Genomic DNA, 16,198 nt, shown 5'->3' with positions numbered 1-16,198 from the left:
ATAATCCTTTCCTCTCCGATTCTGTTCAAACCCTCCTCATTCATTATTTTACCAGTCCACCTAATTTTCAAAATTCGTCTGTAGCACTACAACTCAAATTTACCGATTATCGCAGGCCGCGGTGACCAAGCGGTTCTAGGTGCTTCAGTCCGGAACCGCGCGACTGCTACGGTCGCAGGTTCGAATCCTGCTTCGGGCATGGATGTGAGTGATGTCATTAGATTAGTTAGGTTTAAGTAATTCTAAGTACTAGGGGAGTGATGACCTCAGATGTTAAGTCCCATAGTGCTCAGAGCCATTTGAACCATTTATCGATTCTCTTCCTTCCGGTTTCTTCTACAGTCCATATTTCACTACCATGCAATGCTGTGCTCCAAACGTACATTCAATGAAGTTTCTTCTTCAAATTAAGGCCTAAGTTTGAAACTAGTATACTTCTCTTGGCCATCAATAATGCTCCTGTTTGCCAGTGTTATTCAGCTTTTGATATCCTCCTTGCTCCGTCCGTCATTGGTTATTTGGCTGCCTAGGTAATAGAGTTCCTTAAATTTATCTACTTCTTGACAATCAATCCCGATGTTACATTTCTCGCTGTTCTCGTTTATGTATTTCTCATTACATTGGTCTTACATTTACTCTCAATCTATATTCTGTACTCACTAGACCATTCTACTCAGATTATAATGCAATTCTTCTTCACTTTCACTCAGGATTACAATGTCATCAGATGGTCGTTTACTTCCATGCCACTAAGAACAGAAGAATGATTTCGTGTCTGTATAGCTAATGCGTATGGCTCACACCTAAAAAAGCACTATGGGACGTAACATCTGAGCTCATCAGTCCCCTAGAACTTAGAACTACTTACACCTAACTAACCTAAGGACATCACACCTCTATGCCCGAAGCAGGATTCGAACCTGCGACCGTAGCAGTCGCGCGGTGCTGGACTGAAGCGCCTAGAACCGCTCGGCCACCGTGGCAGGCCTCACACCTCACAGCGATGCTGTTGACAGGCATTAGTTATTAATGGAATGAAAGTTTAACCACTTAATGTGAAGTATGAACACCTCTCGAAATTTTGACACACAGGGTGTTACAAAACGATAACGACAAACTTCGAGGTGTTGTAGAGGATGTCACGAGAAACAAATCCAAGGTTGGAACTCGTGTCCGGAAATTTCATGGAACGACGCTACAGAGCGTTGAAGTTATAAGCGCCAGTGACTGCCGGTAGGCCCCCTTCGCGAACAATCGTGGCTTTTACGCTGAGGGATCATAGGCGGTACGTCTCGAAATACTGTTTGTTGCCCAGCGATTGCGACTAATTGCCACGATCGCCAGTGGAGGAAATGGAGCTAGCTGCTGTGTAGTCTCCTATAATGTGATGACAGTTTCGGACTCAGGTTTCCATCCGAAGTTTATGTTCCTTGTGGAACCCTCCAAAACCTTCAGCGTTTTTTGATATAAAGGAGAAAAATAAACTGCGGATCGAGACCTCCATCCGAAATCAACATCCATCAATGCAGCAGGGAATCGTATTCATTGAAGACAAGGCCTGTCTAGGCATCAGCTAGTTCCGTCTTCTCCATTGGCGATCGTGACGATCATTCGTGATCAGTGAACAACAGACAACACTGCGAGAACTACTTACACCTAACTAACCTAAGGACATCACACCTCTATGCCCGAAGCGTCGGCGTACGAAGTCACGTCTCCTGCCGAACGGGTGACCCAGTGGCAGGCGTGGGCACCTCTAACTTGGGTCGTTGGATGGCGTTTCCGGACACGGTTTCCGATTCTCAGTTTGTATCTCACGGCACAATGCGTTGAGACCGGTTTGCGGAATTCTGTATGTCGGTGCTTCCTGGTATAATGCGCCCCGTTTCTGTCAGTGTACAATAGTAACACCACACGAAAGGACTACTTTGTTGAGGGAAAGAAAACTAGAGGTACCTGTGGTGGTGTTAGAAAGGATAATGGGCATAAACACAAAATAATTAGGAGTGAAGGCGTGGCACTGTGCTTCATGGTATAATGCTTCCAATTTTTGTCGGCGTAGCACAGTAACACTACAGAGAGGCACTACTGTATACAGGCAAAATAAACTAGATATAGCTGTGGTGGTCTTAGAAAGGGTAATGAAGATGGGCACAAAAGAATTAGGAGGGAAAAGTGGCACTGTGTTCCGTTACGCGTTGTAATGCTGCGGCATGCCTGAGTGTACAGCTCACCTGCTGGGAGACGGAGGCGTTGGGCTGCAGGTGGCCGTCGAGCCACCAGGTGACGATCGCGGGCGGCCGGGACCCGGTGGTCTGGCAGGTGAAGCTGCAGCGCCGCCCCGCCGACAGCTCCTGGTCCGAGCTGAGCACGCGCGCTTCCAGCGGCGCCACTGCAACACACACCAGCCGGGTCACCGTGCGTGCCAGAGCTGAGCTCAGGCAACACGTCCCACGTCCCCTGGACAGAGTTACATCAAGCCTTAACACGCGTACCAAATTCGAGAAACCTGTTTCGCATCGTCTGTGTACTGCTGATGTCTTCCGTTCCTTTGTAGTTGCAAGAGAACACTAGGTTGCGCTATTGGCTTGTGACATCACTAGTCACTTAAAATTTCTCATATGAAGAGCAAAAATTAACACAGTCAAAGTGAGAAAACTCACATTCCTCAGGAGAATCGAATGACAATGTATCTCATTCTCTAGATTAGTTATTTGTGTGCAAAAATTGAGAACATATTCTGTTACTACAGAATGAGGTTGCTTAACCTCATCACTAGAAAAGGTAATGGCGCCAATTAGAATACAAGTATCCAGACGAGATACTGGCAGAAGTAAAGCTGTGAGGACGGGGCGTGAGTCGTGCTTGGGTAGGTCAGATGGTAGAGCACTTGCCCACGAAAGGCAAAGGTTCAAAAATGGTTCAAATCGCTCTGAGCACTATGGGACTTAACGTCTATGGTCATCAGTCCCCTAGAACTTAGAACTACTTAGACCTAACTAACCTAAGGACAGCACACAACACCCAGTCATCACGAGGCAGAGAAAATTCCTGACTTCGCCGGGAATGGAAAAGGCAAAGGTCCCGAGTTCCAGTCTCGGTCCGGCACACAGTTTTAATCTTTCAGGAAGTTTCATATCAGAAAATAAGTAATTTCTTAAGTACATTGTTAATGCATGTCATGAAAAGAACTGCTTCTGAGTGCCAATAACGAAGTTTTCGTTTCAAAATCCATTAATAACGAGGTATTACGTTTTGCTTGAGAAATAAAAGTACGGAAGTGCTGCAGTAATGTTTAGCTAGTAGATCTCAGGTCAATGAAAACAATTTCTCAGACGTTTTATTACATTTCTTACAAGATAATAATTAAATTTATGAAGGAGATCTCTACGTCTCTAGTTCTACAACTCTATTTTTAAGATCAGATGTTGCAATGTTTACAGTAAAACTCCCTTTGTCATTGTGGAAGAAAGGGCAACATCACGAAGAGGTTTTTCTGTTTTGCCATTGATAATCGTGGCTAATGTTTCAGATGAAGTATGGTGGGGGGTACATCAGTCATTGTCTATCTGCCATTGAGTACAGTGACATCTTCTCATTCTTCTATTTCCGAGTAACCAATTTTGATAGCTATTTTATGTGTATGAGACACTTTGATCATACTGAATTTTGAGATCTTTCACGCTAGGATTGACAACAATGCTTCAGCACCATCTTTAAAATCAAAGAAGTCAGTTGTGTGCATTTGAACCACATTGGATGTGTTTATTGCCGTACCTGAATCAACAGTCATGTGTAAATCTTGCCGAATAAGGGCTTTGCTTACTTTCTTTCTCTATAGTGTCAAAACTTCCTTCCATCAAATTCACACCTACAAACATCCTCCGCAGTGAGGAGAGTAATACGTACTAGTCATTTCCTTCCCTGTTCCACTCGCAAATAGAACGAGGAAAGAACGACTGTCCATAAGCCTCAGTAAGTGCTCTTTTTTCTGCCGTCCTGTCTTCGTGGTCTTTACGCGAAATGTACATTGGTGGTAGTAGAGTCATTCTTTACTCGGCCTCAAAAACCGGTTCTCCAAACTTCCTGAACTGCAATACGCGTAAAGAACGTCGACACTACCCAGGTAATCCCATCTGAGTTTACAGAGGATCTCTGTGGTACCTGCTTGTTGATCGAACCATCGGTAACAGATCTAGCAACACCCCTCTAAATAATTTTGGTATCAAGCTCCAGTTCTACCAGGTCGTAACACAAAATTCGAGCGGTCCTCAGGAGTGGGTGGCAGTAGTGTTAAGCACGCCATCTCCTTATATATGAGCTACAGTTACCTAGATTCTTCCAATAAAAATTTGTCGATAAGTGGCATATCTAGACTTAGAGCTTGCTCAGGCCCGGCGATGGCGGCATTGCTGACCGAAATCAGAGCAGCCCTAAGCAGTCTCGGTGCGGCAAGACGGCTTGTGACCGCTAGATATGGAGCAATATTGGAGGTTTCGAGGTCACTTGTCTGGCTAACGGCACAGATATGGTTTTAGGAATACGCCAGTCCTTACCTGGATTTAATAATCTAATCTGGAAGAGTAGATGTCTTATAACTGTAGTTGGATGCAGAGATCATTGAACTTTCTTACGGAAATATTATGGCGACAGACCTACACCCAGGAAAGGACTGATGCGGTACGTCAACCTGTGTGTTCCTACGCCATATAATTCTGCTGTGTTCAAGGCTGGTCTGCATTTCCGGTAGCTCAAGTCATGGGGTACACTAGCTATGCACAAATTATACCACTTTTAACACTATTGCCTTGGAGCTCTTATGACTGAACCACTGAAATGACTGTATTAATACCAGGTGTCATTCTTGTGCTAGCCCAGATCATTTCTCATTCCGTCATAGTCATATTGAGTATTATGAATACCACAGGACACGCTTTGGTGGGATGATGCCGCGTGTAGTATTTTGTGTGTGGCAGGAGCACCGTGAATCCGAAAGTTCAGATTGCACTGATAAGCGCACCAAGCAGATGTGCAGACAAACTTGTTTCTGAGTTTACTAAAGGCGTCCTACACCTAAATTAAATGGAAAGTTACTGAACAGGTAACTATTAGCATTCAGTGACTTCTAATTGAACATTGTGTACTGATGCACGTTGGACATTAAGCAAAAGTCGTGATGTTACGCGACTGATTAACTTACGACGTGAGACAGCCGTGTTATTGCTAACGGAAATTAACTTAAGAAAGAGGTTATTCTCGTCAATCATGGTACCGCAACTGTCTTGTGACTTTGGTAGCTTCCTGTGGCTAACAGCTGTTAATGTTATCGGTTTCCAGGAACTAAGTATGGTTGTTTTCTAATTACCTGAAGGAATGTGTCCAATATATGATGTTCTTCGATGGGCCTTGCATGTCCGGTAATTGTTATCAAAAGAATAAATCTAACGCCATTTGCCGCTGTATGACGAGTGACAGCTGTTAATATTACCGGCTCTGTAAGTGACTGCGGCGTCTCCATTATGTTGGTCGAGCTTTCACCATTAAAAATACTTTACTGATTGTTAAGCTTTAGGTATTTTATCGAAAGATTTTAATTATTGCCACTGTTAGTTGATTAAGTATTGCTAAAAGTACATGTCGCCCTTGTGTCCAAGGTGTGTGAATAGTGTTATTAAATTCTTGAGTTTAATTAATATGTCATTGTTTACAGAACTCATTCATGCATGTAGAGAGCAAGCACTCTGTTGTATTGACTGAATTTATTGAAATGAACATGGTTGTTTTTGTGTTCTCCTGTTATTGCTGTTGTTGTGGCCTTCAGTCCAGAGAGTGGTTTGATGCAGCTCTCCATGCTACTATATCTTGTTCAAGCTTCTTCGTTTCCCAGTACCTACTGCAACCCACATCGTTCTGAATCTGCTCTGTGTAATTCATCTCTTGGTCTCCCTCTCCGATTTTTACCCTCTTCGCAGTGTAATGTTGTTGCTTTAATTTGTTATGAAAGCGGTGCTGATAGACAATAAAAGCGGGTTAAAAGCTGTGAGCTGCCTGGGGAAGTTAACCTTGCATTGCTGAGCAACTGTTTCACCAGATATCCAGTCTAGCTTACCAAATTCCCAACCAGACTAACATTAATTATAATCTTTTAATCGTCATACGACATACGACAACCGGGAGATATATATATAAGAGAATTTAAATAAAAAGAAATAAATCAGTTTATATTTGGAAATTTATTTTAACATTGATCATTAAAATTTCAGCATATTAAACCTGATTCATAACTAAACTGGTGCCTTATTTAGGATTGAGAAAATGTGAGTTTGTAATCTTACAGAACACATCAAATATGGAGCCGAGATTGGGAGATTGCATACAACACTGCATTCATAAAACAACACACGAAGAACGTTGAAACATATGCAAGAGGAAATTAACCACAACCAACCGATTCAATTTTCGCCCAAAGAAGTTACGTTCATTGCGCAATCCTGCCCGTCATGTAATTAGCACACTCTGGTATACTAAATTCATACTAACTTCCTGTGAAATCTTCCCGAAAAGATTAGCTGAGGGCTACTTTGATGATTACACCACATGCTTCACGTGGTCATCTTGGTTTACACAAAGAGTGTACTCCACAATAATTTTGATAATTAAAATAAATTAGATCGAAAAGCAATTTACAAAAGAAAAACCTCGAACTCGTTACTATCGTCTTACTATTAACCTGATGGGTCAAACAATTGTATAAGCACGTGGTACTGGTCTCACAAAGTACACCCCACGTGGGTTGAACATAAAGAAAAGTTGCTACATTGAAAAATATTGTCAAGACGAGACGTTATAATCTCATGCTCATTCGCATTTAAGATTGATGATCTTAGTTAGAGTTACCGATCAAAACGTGGTTCCACTTTACTCACAAAGTAGTGACAAAGCAACTAGTGGAAGATATTCTGAACTTCTCACTCGAAATACACTGCGTTGCAATTTAAGATAACATTAGATATTTTAGAGCTAAACCTGAAAGAAAGGTGATTAAATTTTGAGTTAGGCTGAACTTAAGAAATCCATTGTCCTACGGACTTAGCAGACACGCGCTTAGCCGGAGATTTTACCACTTCAGATGCTGGCCGGGGACCGACTGAACTGGGCTCCTACCGAGCGTGCTTCACAAATACAAACGGAAGTGACCAAAGAGGCAGCTCCCTATACCAACATGACAAGGGACGGACAGGACCATACTAAGAATAGAAACCTCTTTGCTTCTAGAAAGCGTAGCTAACTGTACCGACGTTGGTCCTACTGTTCTCTAGCAGACAGGCTTGTCTGCTACCATCAAGTATGCAACTAGAAATACAATGCTCATTCATCCTCTCACACAGAAGGGAAGGGGGATGACAGTATCTTATCATATACAGTATATAAAAGAAAGCATATGTAGGTTCCGTATGAGACTGTGTGACATGAATTACATATAAACTGTGTTTTAAAGTGTAGTAGTGTGACAGATCGTTCTTGTTTATGTGTAAAAGTAACAAGTTCCACTACTCAGTCTCCTCCCAGATAGTCAGAACAACCACAGTAAATTTAGAAGAGGAATTTATGCTGTAAATGACCACATATTTAAGAAATTAACATAAAAGGAATCCAACAGTGACCTTTCAGGATTTCTCAAATACTAAATTGGTGATCGATTGATGGCTCAGATCATCTCCTACTAACCGATACCTTTTTCTAGTCAAATTGTACCACAAACTCCTCTTCTCCCCAATTCTATTCAATACCTCCTCATTAGTTATGTGATCTACCCATCTAATCTTCAGCATTCTCCTGTAGCACCACATTTCGAAAGTTTCTATTCTCTTCTTGCCCAAACAATTTATCCATGTTTCACTTCCGTACATGGCTACACTCCATACAAATACTTTCAAAAACGATTTCCTGACACTTAAATCTATAGTCGATGTTAATAAATTTCTCTTCTTCAGAAACTCTTTCCTTGCCATTGCCAGTCTACATTTTATATCCTCTCTATTTCGACCATCATCAGTTATTTTGCTCCCAAAATAGCAAAATCCCTTTACTACCTTAAGTGCCGCATTTCCTAATCGAATTCCCTCAGCATCAACCAATTTTTATTCGACTACATTCCATTATCCTCGTTTTGCTTTTGATGATTTTCATGTTATATCCTCCTTTTAAGATACTGTCCATTCCGTTCAACTGATCTTCCAAGTCCTTTGCTGTCTCTGAGAGAATTAAAATGTCGTCTGTGAACCTCAAAGTTTTTATTTCTTCTCCATGAATTTTAATACCTACTCCGAATTTTTCTTTTGTTTCCTTTACTGCTTGCTCAGTATACAGATTGAATAACATCGGGGACAGGCTACAACTCTGTCTCACTCCCTTCCCAACCACTGCTTCCCTTTCATGTCCGTCGACTCTTATAACTGCCACCTAGTTTCTGTACAAATTGTAAATAGCCTTTCGCTCCCTATATATGACTGTTGCCACCTTCAGAATATGAAAGAGAGTATTCCAGTCAACATTGTCGAAAGCTTTCTCTAAGCCTACAAATGCTAGAAACGTAGGTTTGCCTTTCCTTAATCTGTCTTCTAAGATAAGTAGTAGGGTCAGTATGGCCTCACATGTTCCAATATTTCTACGTAATCCAAATTGATCCTTCCCGAGGTATTCTTCTACGTGTTTTTCCATTCGTCTGTAAAGAATTTGCGTTAGTTTTTTGCAGCCATGACTTATTAAACTGATAGTTCCGTATTTTCACATATGTCAACACCTGCTTTCTTTCGGTTTAGAATTATTATATTCTTCTTGAAGTCTGAGCGTATTTCTCCTGTCTCATACATCTTGCTCACGAGATGGTAGAGTATTGTCAGGGCTGGCTCCCCAAAGGCTATCAGTAATTCTAACGTAATGTTGTCTACTCTCGGGGCGTTGTTTCGACTTAGGTCTTTCAGTGATCTGTCAAACTCTTCACGCAGTATCATATCTCCCATATCATCTTCATCTACGCCCTCTTCCATCTCCATAATATTGCCCTCAAGTACATCGCCCTTGTATAGTCCCTCTGTATACTCCTTCCAACTTTCTACCTTCACTTCTTTGCTTGGAACTGGATTTCCATCTGAGCTCTTGATATTTATACAAGTGGTTCTGTTTTCTCCAAAGGTCTCTTTAATTTTCCTGTAGGCAGTATCTATCTATATTAGCCCTAGTGAGACATGCCTCTATATCCTTACTTTTGTCCTGTAGTCATCCCTGCTTAGCCATTTTGCATTTCCTGTCGATCTCATTTTTGAGACGTTTGTATTCCTTTTAGGGTGCTTAATTTACTGCATGTTTATATTTTCTCCTTCCATCATTTAAGTTCAATACATCTTCTGTTACCCAAGGATTTCTACTAGCCCTCGTCTTTGTACCCACTTGATCCTCTGCTGCCTTCACTGTTTCATCCCTCAAACCTACCCATTCCTAAGCAGGGACTTTCTAGAAACTCGAAAACTTAACGGAATCAGTTGTAGTTTGGAATGGAAGATCCTTGTAAACTATTTTAATTTTACATTTCCTTAGTTCGTCCTTTGGACAAAAAGCTGAGAAGAGTCTACTTAACACTGACGGTTAATATTTTAAGAGTTTGTAAGTAGCTCGTTGTTGATAAATACTCGAAAGTGTCAGTCTCCCTTTTTAACACCCAGTTCTCGCTCCACCTATCATTTTGGTCCAAAAGGAAACGGAGCATTCGACTTCTCTCGACTTCTCTACTAACAATATGACGCTCTAATTTCATTTTATATCGCTTTGCAACGTCACTCCTGGATACTTAATCGAGGTGACTTTCAAGCACCATACTACTAAATGGTTTAAAAGGCTCTGAGCACTATGAGACTTAACAGCTGAGGTCATATCCCCTAGAACTTAGAACTACTTAAACCTAACTAACCTAAGGACATCACACACATCCGTGCGCGTGGCAGGATTCGAACCTGCGACCGTAGCGGTCGCGCGGTTCCAATGTGTAGTGCCTAGAACCGCTAGGCCACTCCGGCCGGCTAATTCTACTAATGCTGTATTCTAACATTACAGTATTGTTTTCCCTACTCATCAGACTAAACATACATTCATCTATGATAAGGATAAGATGCAATTTATCACACAAGCTAGAAATGCTACCTATCTGGTAGCCTCCCACAACCATTCAACGACGAAATCTTCCTGTACTCGACCGAGTCATCAGCAAACTGTTGTAAATTTCTGCTCATCCTGTCCGTCAGGTCATTTATGAACCTACCAAATAAGAGCGGTCCTGTCACACTTCCCTGGGACTCCTAACGATACCCTGGTTTCAACATAACACTCGCGGTAGAGGACAACGTACTGAGTTGTATTACTTTAAAGTCTTCGAGCCTCTCATATATCGGGCTCCCTATTCCGCATGCTGGAACTTTCGTAAACAAACTTCAGTAAAACTTTTCCGGGAAATTAGGAATAAGGAATCTGTCGGTTTCCATGATCCATGATTCGCAGGGTATCGTGAGAGGAAAAGGCAAGCTGAGTTTCGCTCGTGCGATGGTTTCTAAATTCTTGATGATTTCTGGACAGGAGCCTTTACGTCCCAAGGAAGAATACGTTCAAGAATTCTGAAGAAACCGATGTTAAGGATATTGGTGTGTAATAACTCAGGTACTTTGTTTAACCTTTCTTACAATATACACTATACACTGCGCGTTTTCCTAGTCGCTCGGCACATTGCTCTGGGCGAGGAATTCGCGGATATTGCAAGCCAAGTAAGGGGTAGTGCCACAGAGTATTCTGTGTAAAGAGATTACAAAGATGTTTTATTGATACACGCAAAAGTTTACATGTACTCTGCTTATCACACATACTGTCCGTTACCTGAACTGAGGAGATCTTGGCGCACGATGGGCTTGCGCTTGTAGAGCGAAGCACTGCGGCATATAGCAAAGAATGTCTGAAACATCTTCTCCATCATATGTCACTTATAATAAACTACAGGCATGAAACATTGTAGTGGGATGTCAGTTAGAACGTTCGACATTTTCACTCTTCATTTGTTCTTGCTAAAATACTGACAACTCAGAAACTGACAGAGCTTTGCATTTACAACATGCGTTTGAACGAACAATGTTATGCAAAAAATGGAAATTTCCTTTGGAAATTGTCGCTGGAGTGTCGTTTTACTATTTTTGTAAACACCAAACTCAACAACAAAGTTTCGAATCGCTTTCTTCGAAATTGGTAATCAGGAAAGTTTGCCCGCAGTTGGTCTCTAAATTTCGTCGTAGTCCTGCTTCCGTTAGTGATGAATTTCGTGAAGGTGGACCAAACACGCTTACGTTCCCAAGAAACCATCGGCGCCGTGCGACACATTGTAAAAGAAGATCATCATTTGAATTAACGAGAGACAGAAGCTTCCTTAGACGTTCGAAGACGGCAGATATTCCGGTTTTACTCGAACAGTTAGCTGCGAAAAAGTTCTCTTCTCCGTGAATTCCACGCGATTTGACCGAGGCTCAGTAACTGGCTTGTGCGAACCGGTGTAATAAAATGCTCTAAACTTTTGACTGAGGAGGAGGAAATCCAGATTATCACATTGAAGCCGAGGAGCTAACACATACACTAATTGATTAAAAGTATTGGGATATCTATCGGCGAACATTAATACGGGGTAATCCACCCTCGCTTTCGTGACGGCTTGATCTCTGCTACGGACACTTTCAGTGAGGGGTCTGAATGACTGCGAAGGAGTGGCAGCAGATTCTTCCTCAAGATCCGGAACCAGAGAAAGTTGTGTTGCTGGACACTGTGAACTAGAGCGAACTCGAGGTTCGAACTCATTCCGAAGGTACTATCCGGCTCCAAAACTGGAATGGGCAGACCAGTCCATTTGAAGAATGTTACTGTCCACAAACAATTGCTTTACAGAAGCTGTTTTATTACAGCATGCATTGTCATGCTGATACAAATACTTACTGAACGCAGGAGACAACGATATAAAAAGTGTTCATTTACATCCGCATTGAGCGTTTCCTTAAACACAATAAGCAGCCCACACCATAACCACGAAAAACACCTCTACACAGAAACAGTATTCTCTGAGTTATGCGCTGTTGAAATTACACTCGGTAAATCAAGTCACAGTTAAAAGACATTACCACTTGCACATTACTCTTTTAAATCAAGGTACGTACTGGCGAATTTCCAAAACCATCTCTGTGATGCTGGCCAGAGAAGTACCTTCGAAACCTCCTACAGTCTACGTGTCTAGCGGTCACCAACCCCCTTGCTGCAGCGAAACCCGCCAGGTAACTCTCCCTTAAAGCTCCTCCGATTTCGTCAATGGCACCATCACCGGGCGTGAAAATGGTACTAAGTCGCAGATGTGCGGCTAATACGCACAGTTTTATTGGAAGTACCTGGGAAACTGTAGGTCATCCATGAAGGAGACGGCATGTGTAACACAAGGGCCAGGTAACATTCTCCAGGAATTCGACAAACGCAAACCCTCCTATGGGACTGCCATAGGCCTGATACATCACACCAAATCTGTCCTTTCCATTCATCGCTCTTTACATCACGTCCAGCATCGCTTATCACTGACTACAGAAATGGGTAGCTAATGTGGAGCTGCTCGATCTTTGTGCCCTATCGTTTGCAAAACCCTACGTAAAGTCATTATGCTAGCTCCACTAATGGTAGCAATTTCGACCTCACAAATGATTCCTTCCTCTGATTTCATAGTATTTTTACGACCACCTTCCGCAATGCTCGATTGTTCCTGTCCGTCTGTACGTGAAGTCTTATAGTTTTGGTTTAGTTCTGGTTGCTCCTTCGCGTTTCCACTTGACAATGACATCACGCAAAATTGGACCTGTGTACTTTTAGAAGGGTTGAAATATGCCTGATGGATCTGTTAGTCATGTGGCATCCAAGATTACCCAAAGTTCGAAGTGACTGAGCTTCTCTAGTGACAATACAATACTCCCTGTATCCTTTTAAAGTTGTGGGTTGGCCTATGGTGACACCTAGTGGTCGACTCTGCATTACATGTATGCGGATACTTTCTATAGTGTGTATATATGTACGGTCCGAAAACTAAGTGGCAGAGAACTGTTTGCGTGTTCCACAATCAACCAAAACCAACAAATTGTTTTGTTCGCGAAGCACTTCCAAAGTGCTTGCTTCTTTGAGTGAAATGTACGTGTCGCGATTACTGCTTTAGAAGAACAGTTCTTTGCGAAAACTCATCCATTGAAGAAGGAAAAAGAGCCTAAAAGGTCGCATCATTCTACAGTTGGACAATGTTACCTGTTACGAGCACGTTAAACAATTGATTATTACACGAAGAAAACAATAAATACAATTTCGTTCCCCGCATTCAGCTCCCCTTTCGTCTCAAACATAAAATGCGTGGGCAGTGATTTGCACCACCTCAGGAAACTGTTGAGTCTACCCAAAAACCAGTTTTTAAGGTATCAATATCAGACTGCGAAAATCTTCTCAAAATTGTTAGCAACATGCGAAAAATGTATAAATTTTAAAAGTGAATACCTTGAGATACAATAAAATGAGCTCTGCCAAAAATGTGTCTTTCACAGTTCTTGTCAGAATTGGAATTTGGGCTCATGTACAACGCCCTTAAACGTTATCTGAACTAGCAGCACTCGCGTTTCGTTCTGATGGTGCTTTGATGCAGGATGTTGTACACTTCAAACGACAGACGTGGTCGAAATGCTTTGAGTGGGAAATCTGTCAGAAATAGCAAGAGCTACCGTCTTTATATTCACATTAGCATGAACAATAACCTCTACACTTAGTTGTACCATCCTGATTACGAGACATGCTTGCGTCTCTCGACCTTCTAGAATAATTAATGGGTCAACACCAGTAACTTTGTCTTGTGCTTGACGGTTACTGATGGCTGTATTTACTGGCTGTGATAGTGTGACCTCTGTCAATAGACAGGCTACCAATCGGTATGGGTCTGTTACACTAGTCTCACGACGACAGCTGTCTTGTGAAATTAGTTCCGTGCAATTCGCTTGAATCCAATAAAATGTATTTGCCACGCGATAGAAAGAGACCATTAGGGTCGTTTAATGAGCAGTTTCACGGAACGTACTACTTTGGTGAGTCATTAAATACTCTCCCTTTTTGTTATTTCATATTTCCTGTTTCACGGGACAGCGTCTTATAAAAGTAAACAAGTCTAGACCACTCATTATTCCCAGTATACTTACCTTTGTTTTTGTCTCAATGATCAATATGCAGAGAGCACAGCACCTAATAACGTGTAATCTGAATATGGCAGTGCATTTTACTGCTGACTGCTGCATTTTACTAATGTTAGCAGTCACACAGAATAGTTATTCAGTTTCACGCTATAGTGAGAAAGTTATCATGTAGACTGTTTTAAATAATCAGTCGTTGTTAAAAGATCATCATATGACTGAAAACAATGCACAATGAAGTTTTATTTATCAGGAGCTATTGGTGGTTAAGAATACGACCTTTTTATAATCCTCACCTGCTGTGGGACACCCTGTGTACAAACTAATAGTAATAATAATAATTATCTCTTACAGTTTTCATTAATTCTTCAAAATTAAAATGAGAGCGCGTGAAAACACCCTCACCTTGCCCTTTGTGAATCTTTTCCTTCCTTGCAAGAGAACCCAGTTCTAAATGAGACAATATTTAAATCACTCGGCTTCTGTTATGACTGACTCAGATTCCTAAAGGAGTTCTTAGAAAGTCTTTTTACACATCTGTGATGTATTCACACATTACTCACTCTACATTTATATTGTACGGGGCCGAAGCTGTAATGCTTATTTGCTTTCTGTGCTCCGCAGCCTTTGGTCTACGGGTCACTGTGTGAGCGCTCTTATTTGTTTTTGGTTTCACGTGCTGACGTCCAGTAAAGACTTCCGCTAGCCAAGACTACAGGAGGCGGAATATTGGTATACCGCGAACAAAGGACTGTAGTGTACGTGGAACCCTTTGAACAGTGACTATTCTCATTTAAACACATACTGTGATCCGTGAGCCGTCTCTCGCATTCTGCGATTTCGCTCGTTTTCAGTAACTGCCCAGTAATCTTCCTTCAACAAAGACATTTTCAAATAATTTAATTTTACATTTTTACTTTTAGATATAGTTATGAGAAAGTAGTACCGTAATTTGTGCGTATGAATTTAGTCTTTAACGTACCTCGGTCTACTAAACTTGAGAACAGCGAGGGAGTGACTAGTGGTTAGAACATTTCGTGACCTCAACAGAGGGGAGAAATAACTGAAATTTAGCATCAGCAGGGGCATACTAACTTGAAGTGACAGTAAATTTGCACGTAATCGAAATTACATGCTGACGACGTGTGGTACTGAATAAAAGACATTTTGTGTTGTTGCTTTCGATTGTTGAGACACTAGTTTCATTCTCCAGATTCATTGAATCTCCAAAGACTGGTCATTTCTGCCATCATACCTGGATATTTCCTACGAACCCACACACTGGCAAGAGACTGGAATTCGATCTTTTCAAATTCAACACAACAAAATTCAGTTTCTTAAATATGATAGCATAGTCAAATTTTACAGTAACCAGAAGTGCAAAAAGTGTTCGTTGTCGTAGAAACATCATTTCTATCCAGCATCCATATGTAGCCTGGAGCTTTAACCAGGACACAGATTCCACATAGGACTCCTCCAACTTTACATGTTATTTCCTTTGCAAGGTTCAAGGAAAGAAATATACGCTACTGGTCATTACAATTCCTACACCAAGAAGAAATGCAGATGATAAACGGGTATTCATTGGACAAAAATATTATACTAGAACAGAAATGTGATTACATTTTCACGCAATTTGGGTGCATAGATCCTGAGAAATCGATACCCAGAACAACCACCACTGGCCGTAATAACGGCCTTCATACGCCTGTGCATTGAGTCAAACAGAGCTTGGATGGCGTGTACAGGCACAGCTGCCCATGCAGCTTCAACACGATACCACAGTTCACCAAGACTACTGACTGGCGAATTGTGACGAGCCAGTTGCTCGGCCACCATTGACCAGACGTTTTCAGATGGTGAGAGATCTGGAGAATATGCTGGCCAGGGCAGCAGTCGAACATTTTCCGTATCCAGAAAGG

General features: G+C 41.7%; 1 protein-coding gene across 1 annotated transcript in view; it reads right to left on the bottom strand.

The window, feature by feature from the left end:
- LOC126481983 (nephrin-like) overlaps positions 1-16,198 on the bottom strand; it is an 881,063-nt gene that overhangs the window by 146,663 nt on the left and 718,202 nt on the right. Inside the window, exon 6 of the mRNA XM_050105948.1 lies at positions 2,235-2,392. Within this exon, the coding sequence (XP_049961905.1) occupies positions 2,235-2,392 (158 nt within the window). The remainder of the gene's footprint in view (positions 1-2,234; positions 2,393-16,198) is intronic.

Source organism: Schistocerca serialis, chromosome 5 (assembly GCF_023864345.2).
Source record: "Schistocerca serialis cubense isolate TAMUIC-IGC-003099 chromosome 5, iqSchSeri2.2, whole genome shotgun sequence".
In the NCBI taxonomy this organism is placed as follows: Eukaryota; Metazoa; Arthropoda; class Insecta; order Orthoptera; family Acrididae; genus Schistocerca; species Schistocerca serialis.
The sequence above is the reverse complement of the archived record's forward strand: the minus strand, read 5'-3'. Positions and strand labels throughout refer to the sequence as shown.